General features: G+C 39.6%; 1 protein-coding gene across 4 annotated transcripts in view; it reads left to right on the forward strand.

Annotated features, from left to right (window-relative positions):
• Window positions 1–1,281: 1,281 nt before the first annotated feature.
• The window catches only part of SPIRE1 (spire type actin nucleation factor 1), a 129,585-nt gene continuing 106,055 nt past the window's right edge, over window positions 1,282–24,811 (forward strand). For 2 of the 4 annotated variants that reach the window (XM_042779107.1, XM_042779109.1), the window contains exons 1-2: window positions 1,283–1,901; window positions 13,840–13,874. In XM_042779107.1, the coding sequence (XP_042635041.1) occupies window positions 1,595–1,901; window positions 13,840–13,874 (342 nt within the window). In that variant the 5' untranslated portion in view covers window positions 1,283–1,594. Of the gene's footprint in view, window positions 1,902–13,839; window positions 13,875–24,811 lie in introns of all 4 variants that reach the window. The other 2 variants (XM_042779108.1, XM_033052138.2) reach the window with 2 other exon arrangements.

Here is a 24,811-nt window from a genome sequence, read left to right on the forward strand (position 1 = left end):
AATCAGCAGTGTGGCAGTGTGACACCTTTTTTGTCTTTTTTTCTTCAAGTGTTGAACACTTCCTATGGCAGCACTGAGGATTTTTAAATTTAGGACTCTAATAGCACATTATGTACTTACCGGCCCTGCTGCTAACTTTACGAGTCTGGTTTTGTGTTATCTTTCTTTTTATACCTGGAAGATCAAAATGCATTCGTTTGCCTCTTATACAGCATACAAGAGGCTGATAAAAGCTTCACAAGTGCAATTTCTTTCCCAATATCCTTGTACCTAAATGTAGCCTGAAAGGCTGAATCATATTGCATGGTGAATATCGCCAATTTAACAGCGTTATTTAAGTACCAGTTATATCTTATATGCACCGCTATATGTTACACAAGAGGAAAGAGGAAAAGAAGAGCGGCGTTCAGTGCAGCTGGAAGTGGACGGGGGAGAGGGGAGCTGGAAGAGGGGAGCGGGCTGGTTGGAGCCGGCGGCGGGGGCCCTGCCCAGCTGCAGTACCGCTCGTGTACGGCAGGGGGCAGTCCCGGCGCTCTCCCTCACACCCTCCCGGCTCCCAGTGGATCAGGTGCGAACGGGAGATTTTGGGTTTCCTTTTCACATCTGAGAGGTGGAACCCTAAAGAGAGAAACGCCGTGTGTTCCGTGTGAGCTCCAGCTTACTTAGTCTGATGTTTTCTACGTGAAAGTGCTCGTTTGCCTGGGGCGAAGCTGGCATGAAGGGCTGTGCTCTTCTGGTGCCCAGGTGTGTTCAGGGGCAGGGACGTCAGTTCCCAGCTTCTTGGACGATTGCCTTGTTGTTCCCTTTCCAGACTGGGCAGGTTTAACTCTGCTAGCCTCTCCGGGAGCTTTCCCGGAGGAAGTGTTTGCTTTGGGAGGCCAGAGCCTGGAATTCAAAGGCGCTCTCCCTCCTGCTGTGAAAGCGGGGACCTGCTAATGCGTTTCGCTGTGTCGGTGATGGCGCGGGTTGGTGTCAGGCGTTCAATACTTGGGGGTGCAGGGAGTGTCACCCCGCGTCCCGCCGGCAGCTGTTTGTTTCTGGGGGTGGTGATTACCGACACCCGGCGCAGAAGCAGCGGCCGAGGGCTGTGCGATCAGTGCACCGCGTCCGTCGGTGTGTCGGGCGGAGGTGGAGGCCGAGCGGCCCGGCCGGCGATGCAGGCGCCGGTTGCCGTGGCAGCCCCGAGGGACCCTCCCCGCGCCCGCCACGGCGGCCGTGCCGGCAGGGGGCGCTGCGGCGGCGGGCGGCGCCGCGCGGCGGGGGCGGGCGAGGACGAGGACGCCATTGCGTTGCTATGAGCTGTCGCTCCCCCTGCGGCGGCGGCGGCAGCGGGCGGACCGGGCGCCGATCCTGTGCCTGCCTTCCTCCTGACTCCTGCCTGTTTCCTGGCTCCTGCTGCCTGCCGCGCGGGCCGGGCTGTCCGTCCGGCGGCCTGGTGGCACTAGCGGGGCGGAGAGGATGAGCACGGCGGGACCGGGCGGCAGCAGCAGCACGAGCGGCAGCAGCAGCATCAGCGCACGCAGCAGCATCAGCAGCCGCTGCCGCGGCGGCGGGGCCGGTCACTGAGCGAGGAGCTCCGCGGCGGACGCAGGGCATGGAGCCCCAGCCCGGCGCCTCCCGCCCGGCCGCCGAGGAGGAGGAGGACGGCGGCGGCGGGTCCGGCGGGCAGCCGGAGGCGCTGTCGCTGGAGGAGATCCTCCGGCTCTACAACCAGCCCATCAACGAGGAGCAGGCGTGGGCCGTGTGTTACCAGTGCTGCGCCTCGCTGCGCGCCCGCGCCCGCCGCGGAGAGACCCCCGCCGCCAGGCTGGGGGCGGCGGCCGCGCAGCTCCGCGTCTGGCGGGACGGCGCCGTCACCCTGGAGCAGGACGAGCCCGACCGGCCGCCCCCGCCCCCCGCAGGTAAGGCCGGGGCCGCCGTCGGCGCCCACCCCGCGCAACCCCCGGCGGCAGCGGCCGGGAGCCCGTCCCCATCAGCCTTTGTCCGGGACAAGGGTGCTTCCCGCCCGAGGGTCGCGGTGAGGGAGAGTGCCCGGCTCCTCGGTCGTGCCGGGGGCTGTGAGGGCTCTGCGTGTGTGTGTGCGTGCGTCCGTGTGTCCGTGTATGTGTGTCCCTGCGGCATCTCGGTGTCGTGTGTGGAAAGGTAGAACCCCTCGCCTGGGATGCGATCGCCTGCGTGCGGGCACGGGCAGGCGAATGCGGGTTCAGTGTTTTATAATTGCGTCGTCTCTCCTGGTGCGTAATCGATCCCGTGTCATCCGCACGCCGGGAGTGCCGCTCCTGCGAGATCCCTGCTCTTTGGGCTCCTCCGGCCGGGCCGTGCATCCCGCAGGGGCTCCCGGAGCAGTTCGGCATCAAAAGACACCTATTAGAAAAAGATCCATTTAGATGTGTGCTGACACTAAGTAAGTGAGAAAGCCGTGTTCAGGGGCTTAGCACCTACCATCTGTTTCGTTAAAATACCCAGGAAAGCGTATTTTGCATTGGAAAGGAAAATGAGGGCGCATGTCTGTTTCTCAGCCTTTCAAAGCTTCTGATTTTACATGCGGAAAGCAGTATTTTTTTTGTTGCAAGTAAAGCTCGATTTCAGAAAAGAAATCAAAGATGGGCAGCAGAAGGATGCGGTCGATACATAATGGTATTCCCCAGTACCAGCGTAGTCCACATTCAACGTCACAGAATTTTTCGGGAAGACGGAGGTTTCAGCATTTTAAAGTTGTGTGAATCAGAAGGCAGTGGCAAATTCACAAAATGGGATTAAAGGAACCCTCAGCATTTAGAGCACGAATATTATGCCTGGTGTTACAATTTAATGAAGCCTTTTGATACAGTGCCTGTCTGAAAAGTCTTTTGGCAGAGACTTGCAGTAATCCAGTTTGGAGCTAGTGGTACATGCAAATATCAAAATATATGTAGTGGAAGAAAGGACATAATTGAGTTCTGCAATTTTAATGAGTCTAATAACGACTTGCATTTAAATGTGATCTGGTGTCTTTTAAAATTGTTTAAAAAACAGGTCTTTGTAATGTTAATTAAATGCCAGACCAACACCCAGAAATTCCAGGAAAATGCTCTCCTGACCAAGGCATCTGCATGTCACAAGCACATTGAAGAGTTCTGCATGTCGTGTGCTGCTTTTGCTTACAGTCTTTTGAGATGACATTAAGACCTTTTCTCTTTCCTATTGGAGGAAATACATTCGTTTACTATGTATTTCTTCATTTTGTGGCTTTTTTCTTGCTATTGGTGGACTTACCGTATTTCCTCTTACAGTGTATCATTATTGGCTGTAGAAGGGTGTTGAATATACTTGGATATAAAGTTTAGGCCCCTCACTGATACCCAGCATGGCTTTTTTATGCTACAGCTTTGCTGTGAAAATGTTTGGGTCAACATGTGCTAACCTGTGTATGTTGATACCACATCTAAATTTTTGGATGGATGACTTTTTTTTTTTTAGTATTCCAGCCCTGTCTATTTTCCTTTTCTTTCTTTTTTTTTTCCCCACCTCATTAGTGTATGTATTATTTTGTATAACACTACATGTGTGTGCTTTTAACTTGAGAATCTAAAGAGAGTGTGTATATGTATCAAAACAAAGATAACCAGTCTGTTAAGACCTCCCAGGAAAGCAGGAGGCGGGAACTATCCCAGGCAGAGTACCCCCTCCAGTGCCTATAATAGAAAAGGGGAGGTGGGGATTTTTCTGCCAGCTGTCCATTCCTAAAGCATCCCCGGTGAGCCTGCTTTTCCAAAAGCTGCAGGCTGGTAGGTGCCTGGATTTGAAAAGAGGCAGGATTCCTCCTGGGGTCCTCTCCCTGCCCCTGGCCTTCCTCATCTACCTAGCTTTGAATAGACTCTGGAAACAGAGGCCGCTCAGCCTCCAAGCTTTCACGAGGGATTTTGTGTGTTCTTTGATTTGTGAAACCTAGAGCAGGTTTTCACTGGAAATTGTTATATATGTGATATGTTGGATGTTGGGAATTCACTATACTGAATATTGAGGAGCTGACAGAAGGCTTGCTTCTCTTTGGCATCTTTTGAGCTGTTCCTGTTCTTTTCTTATTGCTCACTGCATTCTCTCTGGGTGATGATTAAGGAGCTTCCTCAGCCAGTTACAGCTTGAGTCTCTGGAATGGATATTTGTTTGTAGGCTCCTGTATTCTCTTCACCCCAGTGGAAGCTTAGGAAGAAGCAGTGCCCTGACTCTGTGGCTTGGGGAGCAGAACAATGCAACAGGCCCTGAAGCTGTATGGTCACAGTGATTTTACTTTCAAGATACAAATTAAAGTTCTCTTGGAAAGAAGTACTGATTATGTAGAAACTTATGGTCCTTTTCCAAAGCAGTTTCTTGTGAAATAGTTTTCCAGTTCATGCTCAATACTTGAAATGCCAAATAACAATACATAGAAATTGAAGAAAAATGTCCTTGAGATCGGAAAGAGATGAGTTTCACTGATAGTGGGGCAGAAAAATGCCCTTGGAGTTGAATCCCAGTCCTTAAACAAAACCAGAGACTGATTTTCAGATCTTTCCAGTTTTATCTGTGTGATCTATTAATTTTTCATTATCTTCAAAAAAAAAAGGTTTTGGTTAAAAAGAAGTAAAAAGATGAAGGATGAAAATGCCGCCCAGTTGTTCATTTTCATGTCACTATTGATATCACCTGAATCCCTGACAAGAGGAGGATCAGGAAGGATTCCTGCTAATTGTTTTCCTGCCTTTGTGTTTCGGACAATTTAGATTTAAATGCCTGTGTCAGGAGGTTTGTCAGAGCAATAGGGGTTCTGTGGGTTAACGCTCTGAGTTGTAAAGCTGTTTCTTTCTAGCAATACATAAAAAATGTATAGGTGTAGGTTGGTGCATAGGTTTGAATAATCCACAGGAACAAATATTGGCTGTTACTTTCTGTTTTAGTAAACAACAGAGTCCTGTGTGGGCAAATAAAGGAATCCCTGAAGAATGGTGTCTTTGGGTAGTGAACATTCGGGCTTTGTCCAGGGCTGTGGCAAACGATGTGATCAGTCACGCCTGTCAGTGGGGCTTGCGCGAAATCGGGAGCAAACGCAGCCGTGCCACAGAGCTTGCTCTAGAGGTGCACATGAGAGCATATTTTTACAGAGCAGTGCAAACCTTTTTAATTTTCAGCACCAAAGTAAGAAAGGAAGAAGATTTTGCATGAATATGCAAAATAAACATAGAGCTTGCTGTGGTTGTCTTAGTATGGATCATTGACATCTAAATACCACAGAAGTGTGGGTTGCTTCAAAATACCCATGGTGAAATTGGAGATACAGTGTAGAATTTATTTTAACTAATGGGTGCTTTAGCAGTCTTTGTTACTTGCAATTTATATGAAAAGAGCTAATGGTGGCATCCAGTAAAGTGCCAAATACAATAAAAAGTAACTTCTGAACCAGCTAAAACATTTGGGGTAAACACAGGGTTTGACTCCTCCATGCATTTGCACATTTTTATAAACTTGAAGCAAAAATGAAATGATAGATAGAGGAGCAGAAAACCTGCACAAGAGCTGACAGTTGACATCATGCCCAGGATCCAGGGGCACCAGGATACTGCAGGGTGCCAGAGACTGTTCTGTTGGGGTTGTGTCATTGCTGCAAGCTGGATAAGGCGCTCTCGCTTTCCAGCACAGAGGCTGTGCCACCTGTTTCCCAGAGGTGGGAAACAGAACAGTTTTGGGGGTGAGTAGGCTTGGCAAAAGGAGGGTTTTCCCTGCGTGTTTTGTTAGTGCCAGATCTCTGGCTTAGCAAAGGCGATAACCAACTTCGGGCATTGCACTGAGCTCCTGAAGAGGAGTAACCATGAGGATCTCGGAAAGGCAAAGAAGGGTATTTTGAACACTGAGTTGGGCTCACTTCCAGCTGTTGGCTGTTGAGGGCTGGCATGAATGTGGCACTCCTCGGCCTTCCGTCTCCCTCCTGAGACCCTGAACTGTGGGTAGTTTCAGTGGCCCTTCTTTTGCCTAGTCCTCCAGCCCTAGGAGAGAAAGCACACAGGGAAATTACTGCTGGTCTTACCAGAAGTGAGTACTATGCAGATTTTTCTCTTGGAAATCTGCCAGGTGTTCAGCAGGAGGGCATAATGCATGGGGTATTCTGGCTTTGAATCAAAAAGATCACAGAAAAGTTGACTGCATGGTGGCTTTCACAGGACTGGGAGGGCTCAGGGTGAGACATACTGGAGAAGAATAGTTTATGTTGTCTTGGCAGTTTTAATGACTTCCATGTCCCTCTTACATCTTTGTGTGCCCAGGTTTTGGAAGGCAAGAATAGAGAAACAGGATGAAAAAAATGCAAATTTAACTTGCATGCGTGAAGACATTCTTATCTATCAGTCCCTGATGGATTGCTGAGGGGAAAAAATTATTTTTAGAAGAAAATGAGTGTACAACCATTTTTCTTATAATTTTGTTGATCCTTTTTAAAGATGGTGGGTGGGAGTAGCCTTTCTTGATGTTTAAGTTTTGAATGACGTGTTGCTATCAATAGTGCTAAAATAAATAGTACCTTTAGGATGAAGATTTAATTATGTTCGGAATTCAAATCTAATTCAATGGTATTCAGAAACATCTGTATTTAAAAATGGTAAATCTTGATGTATTGAGCCTCACTTTTTTGTGCAAGAGTTTTAAGAGAGATACCTATATAGGTATTTTAATATTGGATGTCAAGGTAGGAAGAAAATAGTACTAGACAGCAGAGAGGAGCCTCAGTGAGTTGATGTTTTTATCTCTTCTTGCTCTACTGCTCTGTGGAAGAGAGAAAGCTTAGGCCTTATTTATGCCAGGCCTTCTGTCATCAGTGTGGTTCCCAGTACGTAAGCGTGAACTGGAAGGCTTCCAGTCATGGCTTATGCGGATGCATCCCATGCACTGGGGGTTACGTGGGCTCTCTGTGAATATCAGCAGATGCTGGGCATACTGTTGTAGACAACTCTGGTGGGGGAGGATAAAATAAGCAAAGAATAATCATAGCATAATGAAATAATGTATTTGGTTTAGAATAAAAAGTGCATATTTCAAATACCTGCACAAAAGAAATGGAAGGAAATTGCCAACAGGGATAAGTGACCTTAGCTGTCTATATTTGTATGGAGAAATGTTGAAGATTGAAAGTATGCTGTGAATGAATGAACTATGATTTGGTGTTGTCTGAAAACTGCATTTATTCCTAAGGAAAACACTGAACTTTGAACTCTGAAAGAACTTTGAGGAATTGTGGGCTTCTGGTATTAATAATGACTTAAAGTAAAAGATAAGACATTTGGACTTTAACAGAGATTTTCTTGGCTAATGCAGTAAAAACGTTGCTTTAGAAAGGAAAATGGGATTTTAGTTGTCATTGTTAACAGCAGTTGAAGAGAAGAGTGAAAAATGAGACATCTGCCATGATGTTCTGGGGAGTTAATATCACATCCCTATGGGGCATTGCTGGAGAAAGAACAAAGATGCTTTTGGGGGGGTGTGGGGTGCAAATAGGTAATGGATAATGGAGTCCAGCTTCAGGGCTGGCTGGAGGTGATAGTTTACCCCACAGTGCCCAGTGGGGTGGGATGGGGAGAGCACAAGCAGAGCTTTTAAAATAAAGGCAGTAGCAGTGTGTGATGTGACAGAGGGGAAGAGAGAAAGAGAGAGAGAGAGCCTTGAACAGGACAATTCTGAGCAGGAAAGGATCAGAGTGACAGGCAGAGCAAATGACCCACATGGCAGCAGATCTGTGGATGAGTCGTACCCAAGCCTGAGTGTGTTTCCCGAGTGTGGAGTAGGAGTGTTACAGGTAGCAAGAGGATTAAAGGTATGTTACATCCTGCATCCGAGTTGGCAATGGACATATCTTCATGAAAGTGGAGAAACTTTTTCATAATTTCTGTCAAAAGGAAACTGAGGAGTGTTTACTCTTTGTTTCTGAATTAGTTAATCACATTACAGCATCAGATCCAATAAGGAGACAATATTGTTTTATTCCTGATAAAACCTTAAAACAGCTTGCATGACACATGCAACTATGATTGTTGCATTACTGTATTTTATTACTGTGCACTTTAAGAGGAACAAAAGGAGACGAGTCATAGTGCAAATGCAAGACTGCAGAGACATAGCTGAGGTAGAGAAGAAATAAGAGAACTCCTTTTTCATTTACTTGAGAGAGTTGGCAACAGTTTTCAACAGATCCAGTAGTGCTGAGTTACCAGTTTAAAAAAACTGTAACCTACTTGAAGCTCTGGATCCATGAAAAATGATGGAGGAAACTGCTGATGACTTGAATGGAGTCACAGTTCTGCCAGGAGTACACATACTTGTTGAATGAGCAGGCAAATTGGGTAACTCCAGGATAAAATTGGATATGATCAGAGTAACAGGAATTTTAAAAAATAAAAATCAAGACACGTGAACTCTGTGAATTCACACTTTTTTTTGGGGAAGTGTTGCTACCTGTACGGGCTGGAGGAGGATGAGTGCAGTATCTGTATTTAAGCATCTACAGAAGAGATTGGCAGCTATGAATGGAGTCAGCAGCACTTGGAGATGTAGAACTACCACAGTATTTGTCTTAGAGTAACAAAAATTTATGTGATCCCTAGGAAGACTTACAGGTTTGCTAAAGAGAACGAGCAGTGGAACATAGAAAAATTGTGTGTTGATCACAGCCTTGTGCAGAATAGAAGTGAGACAGGACAAAGAGCGACCATGTAATTATATCCTAGGAGATAGCACTAAGGCATTGTGGATTTTGTTAATTTGCAATTTAAAATATTTTTGTTACAAAATTAACAGGGTATTAATATAGAAGACCTCTTAGTCATTACTTCTACTTATGCAATAGACAAAAAATGCTTATGACTGTTCAAAATGAGGAGTAACTTCAGTGAAGTGTTGAATGGTGAAAAAAGAAGGCCTGAAAAAAGATTCTCACAGGGAGGAAAAGTCCTGATTGCCATTGGTCTAGAAACCTCTCTAAGAATTTTTCTTGTATTCTCTTAAAATTTTTACAGTTTTTTTTTTTCTTTCCTAAGCAGAAAAATGAGGCATGTAATTACTAAGTCAGCCGCTGTAGTCTGATATAGAAATCATGAGTCATATCCAAAGAGCCACAAGCTCTAAAATGTCATCCCATGTCTTGTTATCTTCTAATTACAGTTTAAAGGAAGGCTATGTTGATCCTCAAAACCTAAGCATTTTTCTTAAGAAGTTGGGTCTCTGTGCTTCCTGCTCTGAGGGGGTCTCTCATTACCTCTCCTAATCCAGTCTGCTTCTTTCCACCTCCTCATGTTCTCACTCTTTTTGACCTTCTTCTCTGCATCCTGATGTGTCTTACTCCTAAGATATCCTTTGCCTATGTTTATCTTTATCTTTTTCACTTTTATTCCTGTTTCTTTTTATGCTACAAGTTTTCAGTGTCTGTCCTCAGCCTGGCTCACTTCTCCTATATCAATATTTTCCTCTCCCTTCATTTAATTACAAATCCCATTCTTTGCATATTTATCCCTTTTCCTTCTGTGGCATGATTGCCTTTTCTTTCTTCTTTCATTCCCTTTCCTTTTATTGGTGCTCATCTTGACTCTTGTATTGATGAACTTGTCATTTTTGGTAACCAATCTGACCAGTTTTAGATTAGTTACCAAATCTCCAGTTTTTGGTAATTCTGAAGCTACCAAACTCCAGTTTCTGGATGTTTAAATGTGAGTCTGAACTTATTTTTTTTTCCCACTTGAGGAGTCCTCATTCTCTTAAGGGCAAAGAAAAGCTCACTATTGTACTACTATTGACTCTTGAAGATGTAGAAGCTAAAAGGCAAATATAAATTCAGTTTATTGTTAATTTGGAGATGTGACTAACGACCGCTCAACTCGAGCAACCTGAGTTAGTGAGTCTCACGTTCTTCCTTTCTCTTTTTCCCTAGATTAACCCTTATGTTCCTTCTTCATCCTTCTCTTCCACTGTCCTCCAATACAGATAGGTAATGTCTGTCATTCCTGAGGGCAACTTGAGTTCTGTTGTTGTAGCAACAGCAGCTTGATTTCACTCCAAACCGGCAGAAGTGGGCTATGACATTTAATTACAATATTAATCTTTAACACAAAATGACTTTCAGGGTTGTTGCCAATATGTGCATCAGCCACAATGTTGCCAGAAAAATCAGGGCTTATCATTTCAGTTCTGGAAGAAGCTGTTTTGAAGAAACTGCCTGTGGATGTGAGCAGAGAAGTCTGAAACACTGGAGGAAGGCTAGGGAGATGCTCTGAGCTGCAGGGCTCAGACCAGCTGATTATAGCCAAAATGGTGGCTGTGTGATTGTGGTGTCACATCACTAAAGTCAACTCTGCAGCTTGATTTTTCTTCAGATAGAGGAGTGCAGATGGGTTGGCACATCCCACATGCTATCCTACAAATACCCTGGGTCAGTCCATTCTAACATATTGAGTTATCTATGTTGCTTTTAAAACTCAGTCTTAAATGTGTGCTTCTTACCATTGGTAGGAGTACAGGGAGCTCCTGCCTTAAGAGATGAGACAGTCTTCCCTAGCATGTGAGGAAAGTTTGTCATGACTCCTCCTGCTGAGGATTTAACAGAAGAATACTTTTCAAACAGAAATTTTGAAGAACAAAAAATTAATGTGAAGATTTGGGGTTTCTTTTAATGTTTTTTTTCCTGTCAAATGTGTCTCTCTGAAGACTGTTTTTAGAAATACAGGAAACCTCCAATGTAAGTCACTCTCCTTCTTTCAAAAACTGTTCACTTTTTGCATTTCAACAACCTGAGAGTGAAAAATGATCTAATTTTCCAAATTGTACTTTGTTTATAAACTGAAGTTGACAGTTAAAGTTATGCTGTTTACTAGTAATGAATGCATTAGCTTCTGTTTGAAAGCTGTCATGGAAAATTACTGTTGAATATTTTTTTGGCAGCAAGAGTGGTAAAAATGCTGCACAGATGAATATCTAGTTGAAGTCTGGAAGTCTGGAAAAGTCTGTGTTTATGTTAAGATTCAGCAACTGAAATAGTTTTTTAAGGCTTCACCTGTTTACCAGAGCAATACTTCATCCTGCCTACAGACAGAGACTGTTCTATGACTTATGGGGATGTTTTTTTTTTTCTCCAGTGCTGATGAAGGGAGTGTGACCCTTAGGCTACATGTATGAGTTACTGCTTTTTCAGTCATGTCAGCTGAAGAGAGAAGAAATTTCTACTCTTGGCCAGTATAGATAAAGCCAGAATAAAGAAATTGGCTTGCAGGGGCCATGTAAAAGGAAATTAATTTCAGTCTTGATAGATGCATATAAGTGCATCAACAATATTGTTAATTATCTCTTCAGAAATGTAGTAAATTCCCAATGGAGGGAGTCCACAAGTGACTGCAAACAGCTTTGGGAAATCTGCTAAGTGTAGAGCTGGTCTCAGGGTACAGAGGCATATGGAATGGTTAATAATTACCATAATGCAAAGTATATTAAAAAGTTTTAAGTCAATTGCTTGCACCAGCTAGGATACTGTCTGAGTGCATGAAAGACTTGTAATTTCCCTTTCGTGCCCCAGCACGTGCACTCATGACAATACTATTGGATTTTAAAACCAATAAAATGGCTGGTGTAAATAGAAATAAATAGATGAGTTTAATAACAAAAAAGCATTCTAGAGTTTGAGTGCTTTTCCTTGAGGAATAGCTTTCAGAAGTTTATCAAAGGAGCTGCAAGATAAGCTTCTCGCTGTTACTTTCAGAAATTCAAATTTTGTTTTTCCTGTTTTGGTCAGGGCTAATTTATTTGTTTGAGACTTCTACTAAAAGGATGTTCATGAGATCTCAGCACTGCTATGATGAGGTGCAGCAGTGAGTACTTGGTGCTGCTCAGTGGATCTAGTGGACAGCTTGGCTTCTGTTCCCTCAGACCACAGGAGATGCAAGTCCAGATGTTTTAAACTGTCAGTGGTTGCAAACATTGGTGGCCTACTGTATGCACTGCTTTGCTATAGGTTTAAAATTAATACTTTTTAATGAAGTAGTCATTTTTTTTAAAGTAACATTTTTTTAAAGCGAGCATGTGCTTATTTCTTCTCCTATTTTGACTATATTTGTCTTAACTTCATCTTCTATCATCTTGTATCATAAAGATACATTGCTTTTGTCACTTGTCATTTGATTTCACAAAAGTAGCCCCTTAATATTGATAAATCTGCTAATAATCCTAGCAGTTAAAAAACATTCTCAGTAAATTTCTCCTATTTATAGTTTGTAATAATCATGTGAATGCTACCATTTTAAACACCAAAAAATCCCTTATGTGGATCTGGAAGTGAATGAACCAGAGGTACCAGTCCTTTTGAAAAGATAATATGCAATGCAAAAGCCTTTTTAAGTCACTCTTCTGCTCTTGGTTTTGAAGTCAGACACCAGTGCTAAGCATTAGTTTGCTTTGGCAACAGTTCAAAAGGACAGTAAACAACTTTCACTCTGTTAGGTGGGTGTTCCGTATTCATTCAGGATGTGTTTAACCTTTAGTTTCAAAGGGAAGGTGACCCGTTCAGTAGGAAAAATTAGAGTTTTTTTCTGTGTAGGTGACTCTTCCTAGAGCTGAGTTTCTGCATGCCGTTCACATTTGTCATGTGAAGTCAACGTGCTCACTCCTCTGTGCAAGCATTGTGCCAGCCAGTTGGTTGAGCTTTCTTGGGCTTGTCATTCACTCTGATAAAATAGTCCTTTCAGTTATGGGTACAAATCACAAGCTTTTCCGAACTATTGCAGTAAATCCTTCCCAATCATCCCTTGAGCATGTGCTCTTAGAGTATACAGTCAAGCAAATGCATCCTGTTCTAGTTTTTTAGTATGTGAGGTCTCAGAATTATGTCGTGTTTTGTAGGCTCTATGCTATTGGGTCCAAAGCTGCAAATTCTAAACCAATAATGGGAATGCATTGAAGCTGAAAAGCTAAGATAAAAAATGTAAAATTTGTTGTCCACGTGTTTTGAAATTAAAGTTTTGAGTGGATCCCCTTTCAAATGGATAGATTTCTGTGGAACAATTAACATTCTTAAATAATTTTTTTCCAGCAGGAACTAATCCTGTCAGGATTCCTTCACCCTATTTTGAGAAAGATTACACAATTGAGAAAGATTGATACAAAATGAAAAAAAATGCTACTTTTAGTGTCATGATACTTTCCTAATGTGCTGTAAAATTTCAGTGTTCTTTTTGCTAAGCTGTCAAGCTACTTTGGTATAAAAATGTTTCGTGTTTCAGAAAATTGAGATTTCAATCTAATGAAACAGTTCAGAAACTTAATTTTTCTTTATTACACAAATTCCAAAGTGATATTTCTGGACTCAGAGGAAATGCAAAAATTGACAAGTGGGACTTACAAAAATAGTACAGTAATGTTTTAACTTTAATTTGCTTGAACTTCATATTTCTGTTGAACTCTTTGAAATCCCAGACGTATCAGATGAAACAGTGGCTTTTCCCTAGTTCATGAATTAATGCTGCCTATTCTCTTGAAATAACTATTTGCTACTGCTTTATTTAAACCAACATGTTTTCATGTTCCCTCCATGGCCAAACATCAATCACACGATTTAAATAATGAAGCCAAGCATTAAAGACACATCTTTTTAAAAACCAGTATTGTAAAGGATCCAAATAGAAAGGGTAGGGCCTTCTTCTTGTTAATACCATGATGCATATATAATAAAAACATTATTGAAATGTGTGATTTAAGTTAAGGAATACTTGGCAATCAATCAAAAAAGAGAAGTGACTCAGCTTTTTAGTTGTGTTTTTCCATCATCTCTTACTTTATCTGAAAACTCTTTTTTTTCCCTTACAGATAAATCAGGGCGTTTACACTGCACAGAAATGGAGGTAAGAGAAGTATTTTGTCTTCTCTGTTCGTAGCTCAGCTCTTTTTCATTAACTTGTAGTGCAGATGTAGTATACTTACAGTGCGAAGTTATCATTGCAAAGTTGCACTGTTTACTGTATTTATGACTTTCACTTGCAGCTGATAAGTGTGTTCTAACATGGGATATTTAGTCTCATGTTCAAAAATACAGGAAAGAAAGGCTGTGTGGTTTTTTAAAACCAAGATTAAAGATTTGTGATCCAGCCAGTGTAATCTCATTTGATATTAATCTCTTTAAAACATATGTGTATTTTAAAGAATATTTAATGTGGGTAATTTCTGTTGGATAAATTACTCTGTTATACTTATTTTAGAAAGTACGGTCATGGAACAGCTTGGTGATTTTTGACAACCTGAGACTTTGGATGGAAGCAGAGAATACAAGTGATCTCAGGGTTGTTTGTTAATTTAAAAGCATCCTGATTTCAGATACTTTTGATATGATCTTTAATTTATCACTTGGCAATGTTTTGGAGTCCAAGAAATATTGTTGTATATCTTGCTGGGGTAACAATAGAAACACAAATCCACTTAAATCTGCATGACTTGTGTCTTGACTGTTATTTGAAACTATATTTTTGATACTAAACTGCCATTAGTGTTGTAATTGTTTTATATGTCAGATTCATAGATTTAATCCAAGACTGAATGCAAAACTAAGTAGAACATCTAGCTGAACGAGATGCGGACTCACAGTCTAATTTTTATTATCATACAGAGTAAATAATACAGTCTACTCAAATAAACTTTTTCAGCAATAAATACAATTTCTGTCTCCTTTGCAGGGCAGTCTTTTCTCACTGCCTTTGAACTTTCTTTGAAATGTAAAATTGAGTTTTTACTTCAACTGTTCCATCCGTACCTCAGGCTGAGCCTGAAGATGGGACAAGTGGTGGAGCATCTTAATTGGCGGCTTGTCAGCTTTCTCATCAATAATATATGTGAAGGTGACAAAGTATTGTTACCAGGTGGTTATTCATAGATAAACTGTGCATGATGATGGCTGGTTATAAAGACAAAATGAAAGGCTAATTCAACTACAGCTAATTCAACTACAGATGGTAAAATGCTACGGCTATCCAGGTTTTCTCAACAATTAATAATAATAATAAAACCAGAAACGTTCTTTCTGCAGGATACAGTGTAAGGAGTAATTCATAACAGATGGAAGTACAGAAATTGGACGTAGGCATATTTTATTGCTTTTTGTGGTTTGGTTTAAACAAATGCATCCTGCAATTGTTTCAGGATTTGCAAAATCTCAGTTCACAAATCTAGTGCCTTATTTACAAATTATAATCCAGTGTGTCATAATCTTTGCATAGTAAATATGTTTACAATTTTGCTTTATATTTTTAAAAGGGAACATAATCAAAATGCAGATAGTAAACCACTGTTAAAATGTTTTTAACGAAATGTAAAATACTTCATTTTGGGAAAGTAGAAGTGTTTTTGCTTCAAATGAAAATGCCTAGAAAGAGTCAGTTCGATATATTATATTTCATCTTGCATGGGAAAAGAGTTTTCTAATTTTAATCTTCTAAAAGTTTATTTGTTGATAGTTGAAAACAGACTGGAGCTTCCCGTGAGACAGAGGCTTCATTTTAGAATGTCTCTAATAAGCAGCTGTGACCATTAGCATATTGACTCTTCTCTTTATCTTTGTCTTTTTGAAGGAGGCTGTGAAGGAGTCAGTAGCCTTTTTCTCCTCCAAAATTCCTTTGGGGTTGCAGCATTAGACTTGAAGTTGATGATGTTTGTGTTTTTCAGAACTAGGAATTCAGCAGAGACAGCTCATCTTGCTTTTTTTTGATTCCTGTAGAAGAGAGTGTGGCCTAAATGAACATTCTAGGATATGTGGGAAACTTCCTAAAATCTTAAAAAATAACAGTCATAACTCTTTTTTGTAAAACATCCTGTAAACTCTCCAGAATTGGGACACCTTTTATTTCAAACTAGCAGTATGTGTGGTGTGTCAAGTTCAGAGTCCAGGTGCCATAGCCATAATAGGAGGATGCGAGTAAGGAATAAAGTGACCTTGTTTAATCTGCACCTGCCGGTAACTCTGTTATGTACATAATGATAGCGCTCCTTAGTCATCTCAGTCGAGGTGGTGAAATTATATAAAATATGCCAGCCTCATTTGTAAATATTTAATGCTCATATAGAAGGTATTCTTTGAATGCAAAGTGATTCATATGTAGGAGGGTTTAATTGCCATCTATTTGAAAAGACCCACCTAAGTGAGCACAGGCCTGTTGTGTGTGATTAACGCAGTTAACCAGGACGTGTGCTAACACAGAGACACACGCAACCTCTCACGTTGTTTAAGAGTCAGAGGGGAATTAAACAGCCTGTTCCAAACAATGGTGAATAAATTACTCAACACTATTCAGTCCCAGTCAAATCACAGAAGGAATCAATTGTAGAAATTTTGTGGGGAGACTGTGCGCTGTCTATGCAAATTCTATTCATGAGCTCTCGGTATCACTATTAAAAATCTTAACATACATTGAAAAGAACAGTACTTGTCTATGGAGCTAATTTTTTTTAACTTTTTCATTGGAAACTTGAAGTGTTGACTGTATTTTCGATAATAATTCAGGGGATTAAATATGCAGGTTATAAGAATACAACATTCATTGTCATACAAATAAGAATATACCTGTTAGTTCAGTGTATTGATGCAAATAAAATTAGCCACTTCTCTCATGTAGATGAAAATGAGAGCAGGTATTTAATAGCACAGAATGTTAGGATTTCAAAAGAGGTGTCATAATTTTGCATTAAAAGCCATGCCACACCTATATGAAAGTTTGTTACCTGCTCATAATTCAAGCAGTGCAAAATGTGTATTTAGCATATGAGAATATCCAGGGTTCATATTTTTATCCTTGTTGAGTGTAAACAAAAGTAGCATTCTGATTGAATAGTAATCGCTGCAGCAAACAATCCTTGTCATGCACAGTAACAATCACTTTGTCCTCCTTCCTGAGCATTAACCTTATGGTGACAAGGGAGAAGAAATGTCACTGCACAGAGGACAGGCAAAAATGTTTGAGAATTATTTCTTTTAGTAAAATATGAATACTTGTGACTTCCATCAAAGTAAGTTTTCATTGTGTACTGAAAAAATAAATTTCTCTTTGAATGCTTGGTTACAAATCTGGTAATGCTATGAAAGCTTTTGATTCCTTGTGCTTTTAAGAGGAACATTAACAAGAGCTCAGAATTGCCTTCTAGAAACCAAAGCAGAATCATGCATCTATTCGTGCAAGCATTAATTTGTGCTTGAGCATTATGTGGCAGTTCTGATAAGTGAAGCACTCATCCCTTGCTGATGGAATTATCTCACAGAGAAGCTGCACTCCAGCCTTTGAGGGACCTGTTATTTTAGACACCTGAAAGCCCATTATGCTTGTTCATTGATGTGGGGGTTCTGTGGCAGTCACTCTGACCTCCTGATTTTCCTGAAATACTCCATAATTGCAAAGAAGCAGCTTAACAGACATTTAATTAAATCACAAGCACACAGAAAAGTAGAGTTTAGGGTTTGATCTTTAGTGTTTTGTAATGAGCTGCATTTTCAAGAGGAGCTTTGGTTTTTTTTGTAATTTGTGTAAGTTTTGAGCACATCAGGAGGAGATGGATCTTGGAGAAAAATGGATTTCTGATGTTTACTTGCCATAAGCTTGAGACATTGCTCTTTTCATTCAGCAGTTTCATTGGGAATACACAGCAAATATTGGAAGAACTAATAATGTATTTGACTAAGCTGATTTAGTGGTAGTCAAATCCTGCCATCTGTCCAGAGTTCTCTAAGAGAAGTCGGCTTGTTCCTTTGTAATTTTGCAGTATATGATGTGCCTTTATTAATCTACACACCCTGGAGTCACACAGGATTTATGATGAAATCTCCATTCCAGTGATACCACTGATAAAGATTTCTATCAACTGGGGAAGAGTCCAGAGGCAGTTTCAGCCTTTGGTATTCTGACAATTTCAGATGATGGATGGTGGAAAACTAGGTCTTACAGTAACTTGAGCCCTTTCAGGGGACATTTTGCCTGCAAAAACCACAAATAATAGGGCATAGAGCATTAAGTTGTGTTGGTGTTTATTTGATGTTTTGGGGGTTTGTTTTCAGTGGGTTTTTTTTTTTGGCTTTTGGTAGCTACAGAATTCTCTCTTTTTTCATGGGATGAGATGGAAAAGTCTGCAACTATAGATTATAAGAATCTGAAAGAGGACTCAGAGTTTTGAAAGAAAAGATAACTTTTACAGCTCTTCAGTTTTTGAAGAACTTTTTCTGTATAAATTCTATTAAATTGTGCTTGAGAAGATACCCATCTAACGAGAAGCATGTTAGCATACCTATGGCAGCAATCAAATGTACTCATTGATAGTTATCATATTAATTAGCTTTAATGTGCTATTTTTTGGCTAAACCAGTGCCTGTGGAAATGTTTGCCTGTCCAAAAGACTAATTTGACTGCTTATTCAAACTGCAAGAAAAAATTAAGCATACTGACATATGTTTGCATATCGGCAATTTAACAGCCCTTTGTGTTGTTATTCTTTGTTGTTCTGTATAATAAAAGACAAGTTTAGAGTATCAGTATGAAACAAGAATGCTCTGTCTCATATTTTTTTTTCCTGCTAAATCTCTTGAAGCTTTCTGAGATTATATGACGTTTTTCTATGAACTCTACTACTTAAGAATTTTCTGTTAGAGATGCTGGTGTTTTCCTACCTCTTCGCTAATTTCCAAACAATTATTAGTCAAAGCATAATAACATAAGAAATACACATTCTGTGGATGAATAGAAGTGGATAATAGCGTAGTTGCATGGAGGGAGTTCTTTGTTATTGCTTGAAGGATTTTGCCTAGGGCAGTGCTGAAACTGAGGTAAATACACGCTGGAGTTCAGTAAGTTCAGTTTCACTGATAAGTTCAACCTGATAGCATTAGCTTTTGGATCTGCAGAGGACAAACTCCAACTCAACCCCTATTCCTGAATGTCTCTATTCACTCAGAAGTTCAACATCCACAAGATAAGAAGTGCAGGAGATACCCAGATGACAAGAATAAAATATATAAAATGTAGGTTAAATGACAGAGGAAAGGCATACAAAGCAGTTCAATCTCTGAAGTTTTCCGCTGTTTACAGCTTTGCTTTCCCTGCACCCTTCATTCCCACTTGCAGTTATGAATTTAGGAATGCTGAATAAGTTCACTTTGGTATTTGATTTTTGGAAAGCCAAGGGAAATGAGACTTTACTGCACTTTTGGGTTTTTTTCAGATGAACAAGGAACACTTTAGGGGGCTGGTTAAGTATTCTAATGTAATATTGCATTCATTTTGTGCTGCATTTTTTCTTCCACATTCTACTTTTGATATTGTAGGACATGAGTAACTTCCTTTGACTGATGTGGTTATTCAAAATGTTTCATGAAGAATGTTGGATTTTTTTGGTTTTGTAAAATGTTATGATCTTACTGGATTATTAAATCATCTTAAGAGGGAAAGTTGTTCAAACAGACTTTTTGTGTCTGTGTGTTTCTAATTGATGTATCATTTTTTTACATTTCTTTGTGACTGGGTTTGGAGACTCTCTAACATAAAGTTCCTTAGAAATCTAAGCAGCATTATTTCAACAATAACATGCATTACTGGCCATGGCTACTTTTAACATTGCCTAATTACTTGTTAATCAGTTTAGAAATTGTCGAAGAAGACAGAAACTCAAGTGAACTAAACACTTGATTTCATTTCAGCAGTTCAGTTACCAGGCATCAGTTTCCCAATTTAAAAGCAAATGTTGTTTTAAATTTAGCCATTAAGAACATGAGATAAGGATTGAAAGACAGTATCAGTAAGTTTGTTTTCAAAATGTGAAGAGATTTAAAGTGAGAAAACAGTTGTATATGAATAAGGTGAATTCAGAGTGCTCCCACCTACTTTGCTTAATACACCTGTGCTCTTCTTTCATGTGCTAACTTATTAATAATGAGTCATTCTAACATTCCTTTTTTGAATGGGCTTAGAAATACTGATCCAGTTAATCTAAACAATTCTTGTATGAAGTAGATAATGTTTTAACATTTTTTCTTGTTAGTCACTTTATATTTCCCATGTATCAGATCCCTAGCAATTTGTACTTGGGAAAATAACAAATCATTATGAAAAACTTTTTTTAAATGCATCTTATCTGACCTAATGCAGATGAACATACAAAATTTTAAATTAACAAATAGGTAGTGCTCTTAATCTTTCTTTGGTTTTCAATCTCTTTTACTGCCTTCTGTTATTTTGTCTCTCTGCTGGAAGCAAGAACTGCTGTCCTCTGCTTGTCAACATGAAGAAGCTTCATTTATTGCAAGAGAAAGGAGAAGAAATGTGGTGTCCCTCACAGGATTTCTAAAGGTTACTCAGGGAAAGTACTAAGAGTAAAGCTTAATTGGAATTTTAGTAAGATACGCATTTTCAGTAGGTCAGTAATAGGACAGGTCATGATGGTTGGTTAAGAAATTCCCTGTAGAACTGTCTTTGAGCATTCGAGTATCATAAGGCTTATTCTTGCATACAGTGAGATCAGCAGAAAACAATATGTTGAAAATAACATGGGGGTTTTTTTATTAGTTTCTAGGTTTTAGTTAATACATATCCAAATAACTATATTTTCTTCTTTGCATTTCTATGATGAAATGTTTTTCTTCACACAAACATTTAACATGTAGCTTTTTATCAAAATCACTTGACCTGAGAAGTTGAGGCATTAAACAAAGCAAGATTTGCAGTCGAGTCGTGAGAGTGTGCAGCACTGTGTGTTTTCTTTGGCAGAGAGGATCCTGAGTTGATCTTGGGGCTCACTGAGGCAAAAGGGGGTTTTGTTAGTTTTGTGCTTTCTTTTGTTTGACTTGACACAGTGCAATTAATTTGGGCTTTTGTTCCAGAGTGAACTTTATAGCAACTGGTAAGTTTCTGTGCTCCCCATGACCTACCAGTGTGAACATTTTCATCTTAAGCTGTTTGATTTTGTCTGCCAGTTACATGTCTGTAATGTCAATCATGGAAAGACAAAGCAATCTCCAAGATTTCTTTTTAATAACATGAAGGAAAGAAAGATGTTCCATGCTGAACTGTTGGATTAGTCTTAGTGTTGCTGTGTGCTGTAGCAGGTGAAGCCAAATACTTCTATTTACCAAAAGGAAATGCAGAGGCTAAATTAAACACACAGATAAAATTAGACCAAATTCTAAATGTGTATTTCATCACATCCCTTTCTTCTATTAACCAGTGGTAATTATGAAGCACCTGTAATGCTTTTAGTACTTCACCCTCAGCAAGATGTGAAGGTTAAATAATTAACTAGGACAAGGCAAGCTGTTCACATTTAGTAGATTAAGTCCTGCTTCATTTAAGAGAGTAAGGCTACTCTGTTAAATTGACAAGTTTTTATCTTCCACTTGTTAGTCCCTAAGTCTGAAACACCCTTGTCCAAGTCTCCTGTCATTGTTTCTCACCTGTATTTTACCTTTACTTCCTCTTGTCCCTCTCCTGCTTTCTTCCAAAATCTGTTATAGTTCATTCATTAACTTCCTTAATTTCTATTTCTCCTTAACCAACAAGTTAATAATCTGCTTTTGCAGGTGTGTGTTACTGCCTCTGCACAATGTTTGTTGATTGTCAGTGTTGCTAAGATGACTCTCTGTTCCAAATGTGTTCTTTCACAGATCTCTCCTCTTCTGCTTGTTTCTTCTGTTGGTCCTAGTGAATAATGAATTAATTATTTTTCTGCTGTGTATTTCTCATTGTGTCCTTATCTTCCCCTGTTATCTGGACCTATGATATTGGCGTTATCTTTGACTTGCACCCTTTCCTTTCCTCCAGATGCTTGCCAAATCCTTAATTGCTGTCTGCTAAAAGCACCCCTCTCTCCTCTGTTGCCAAGATGATAATTCAGGTTTTGTGTTTTTTGTGTTGGGTTGTCTTGGCTAATGCAAACTGCCTGCCACCTACTCCTTTCTTGGCAATGATGGGAATTATTTCTTCAAAGTTTTTTGAAAGACTCTTCTCTGCCTGCATTGTGGTTTCAGGATTGCCATATGTTGCTTTTTGATTCACCTGTGACCTACACATTCAGGCTGTCTTCTTTCTACTGTTGTAGATCTGAAGCAAACACTCACTGCATAGTAAACAAGTTGCTCAATCTGGTCTGTTTAGGAAGATGTGCCATGCATTGTTTGCTCTGAAGGGAAGCTCTTACTAATGTTTCAGGGAACACAAATGAGAAAAACAATCACGTATCCTTCAATTGCATATTTCAAACTCGTTCACTATTTGGTGTCTGTGAATCAATACTTACTTTTGCATATACTTTGTAGCATGTCAGATTACACTGTTTTTCTGAGCATGCTGCTTGTCATTGAATATTTGAGTATTTCGCTTACATTCTCAGGGTGAAAGCTCCATGCAGTTCCTAAGTCTTCCTGAAATGTTTCGTGCCACTGGGAATGAAAAAAATAAATACAGTTGAAAGTGCATGAGAATAGTCAAGTAATTGTGGTCTCTGGTCCTTTGCCACCTTTTTGCCTTGTAATTTTATAAAGAGGTGTTCTTCTTTATAATTTTGTATTGCTTGCTGTTGGAATTTGCTTTAAATCTACAACTAGTAAGCATGTGGAAAAATAGCTCTTTTCCTTTTTCTTCTTTCTCTTTTATTTGTCTGTGCAATTACAGAAGTAATGTCCTTAATCAACTTTGTTGGCCAGAATAACAACATCCAGCATTACTTTATCATAATAGTTTTAGCCTTCATTGTCCAACTGAATGTATCCAAGGACTTTTGCTGTGATTTTATTTAATAAACAAATTTTTTATTACAGTGATTTTTTCTCCAAAATTCTGCTGACTTCAAAATTTTGTCAGCTGTCATTCAGATTCTGGTGGAGAGAGCTAGTGCTGAACCTGAACCTGGCTTTCTTTATGCAGTCTGCTGCTTCCATTGCATTTGAACAGTAACACTGTGTGCTTATGGAGAATCAGCTGCATGGTTATGCTTGTAACATTTAAAACATTGGCACTGGGAAAATGTGTTGGAATGCTATTTGTTTTTCATGTTTTGGACTCATTGCTGGATGAGAAATAAAAAAGTTAATTTGTAAAACATAGGTAAAGGTTGTTATATGAGACAAAGGAAAAAACCATCCTATTGTGGTGGGGAGAGTCTTGACACTTATTTAGAGGCATTATAGCAAAATTATTTTTCAATTTAAAGTACTTCATTCCCTTACAGAAGGAAAATGTTTGTTTAAAAGTTAAGATCTCTTATCCCTGGAATCTCAGCTTTCTGGAGTGTTGTCTGCCTGCAGCTCTCAGATCCTTCAGATGATTTCTGTGTCTTGTTATGCTAGTTATATATGCAAATGTAGTAGCAGACTTCACAGTTTAAAACCCAGACCAGGAGAAAACAAGTGCGTGATGAATTTGTGGTTCTATGAGTTGCCCCAGTGACTTAATTATATGGACACTAAAGCAGACAAGATGAATATTTTGGTGGAGAAAATTAATGTTCTCATTTTAGAGAAAGAAAATTTAAGTTTGAAGACATCAGGCAGATTGCCTGGTGTGACATTTGGACTACATGGTGGAGCCAGCATAGAATCTAGATTGTTTAAGCCTTAATCACAAACCCCAAGATCTTTCTTCAGATTAAAAAACTGCAAAATAACAAGCCCATTACTTTACTGCCAAGAAAACTAATTCCCTCAGAGACATTTCATCAAGATAACTAGGAATTTACTTTCAGGCTAGGCTATTCTTTATTTGCTGTGTCAACTTCTTAAATACTTTAAAATTCTATAGAAATAGTAGAGCCCATTCTCTTTAAAAATAAATTTATTATCTTTCAGGTTTATACATGTAGATGTTGCCATCCTAGTATGAAATCAGACTTTGCTTTCTCTTGTTCTCTTTCTGGAAATAGATAAACTGAGCTTTGTTCCTACACAGAAGACAAGCTTACCCCTACATTTCTTGTACACATTTCAGTCAGAAAAAGCATTTCAAAATAGATATAGAATGTTTGGAAAAGATAAAAATTAACAGTTTCATAGAAGGAAAAAAGCAAATGTGGGGAATTGAAGTAGGAGTCATATTTAGGTGTGAGTAAAGGGAAATTATTCCAGTAATAAATAATAGAAGCATTGAGAACTAAAAATAAGGAAACTTCTTTACTGCAGTGTTTGGAAAGACAGTAAAGCAAAAGGTCTATTGTCATTTAAATGTGGTTTAAATAATATTTAGCTTTGCAGTGTGGTATTGCTATAGTAATAAGTAGTAGGACAAAGAACTTGAACAAAAAATTCTGTTAAACGTGAGCAAGCTTGGGGTCCTAAAAATAGAATTTCATTTCACACAATATACTTCAGAGGACTGGTATATTTGTTTTCTTGTGCTTGTACCATGAACAAAGATGTAACAATTAAATGTAGCCTGAACCTCACTATGAATTTATGGTGTAGAACAGCATTTTTGTGTTGTTCCAGTGTTTGAAATGTCATATGGAAACACAAAGTGTCAGACTAATAAGATTCCATGCAGTTTCCTGTCAGTAGCTTGTCCTTTTGTTTTTGGAAAAGATGGCTTGTATATGTATCTTGGTTCTTCAATCTTATGTCTGTATGAATATCTAGATAAATGGATTTTAGCAGACCATGGGCACTGCAGCAGATACACATACACAGTATCTTGCATTTCCTGGCATGGAAACTTGAACATTATGGATTAGAAAAATTGCATTTGTATTTTTGTTGTGTTGTTGTTTACCTCTGATTGAATTTGTGTGACACTGGGGTTTTTGTTTGACATGGCCCATTACAGATTTTATAAAG

This window comes from Catharus ustulatus, chromosome 1, assembly GCF_009819885.2.
Source record: "Catharus ustulatus isolate bCatUst1 chromosome 1, bCatUst1.pri.v2, whole genome shotgun sequence".
NCBI lineage: Eukaryota > Metazoa > Chordata > Aves > Passeriformes > Turdidae > Catharus > Catharus ustulatus.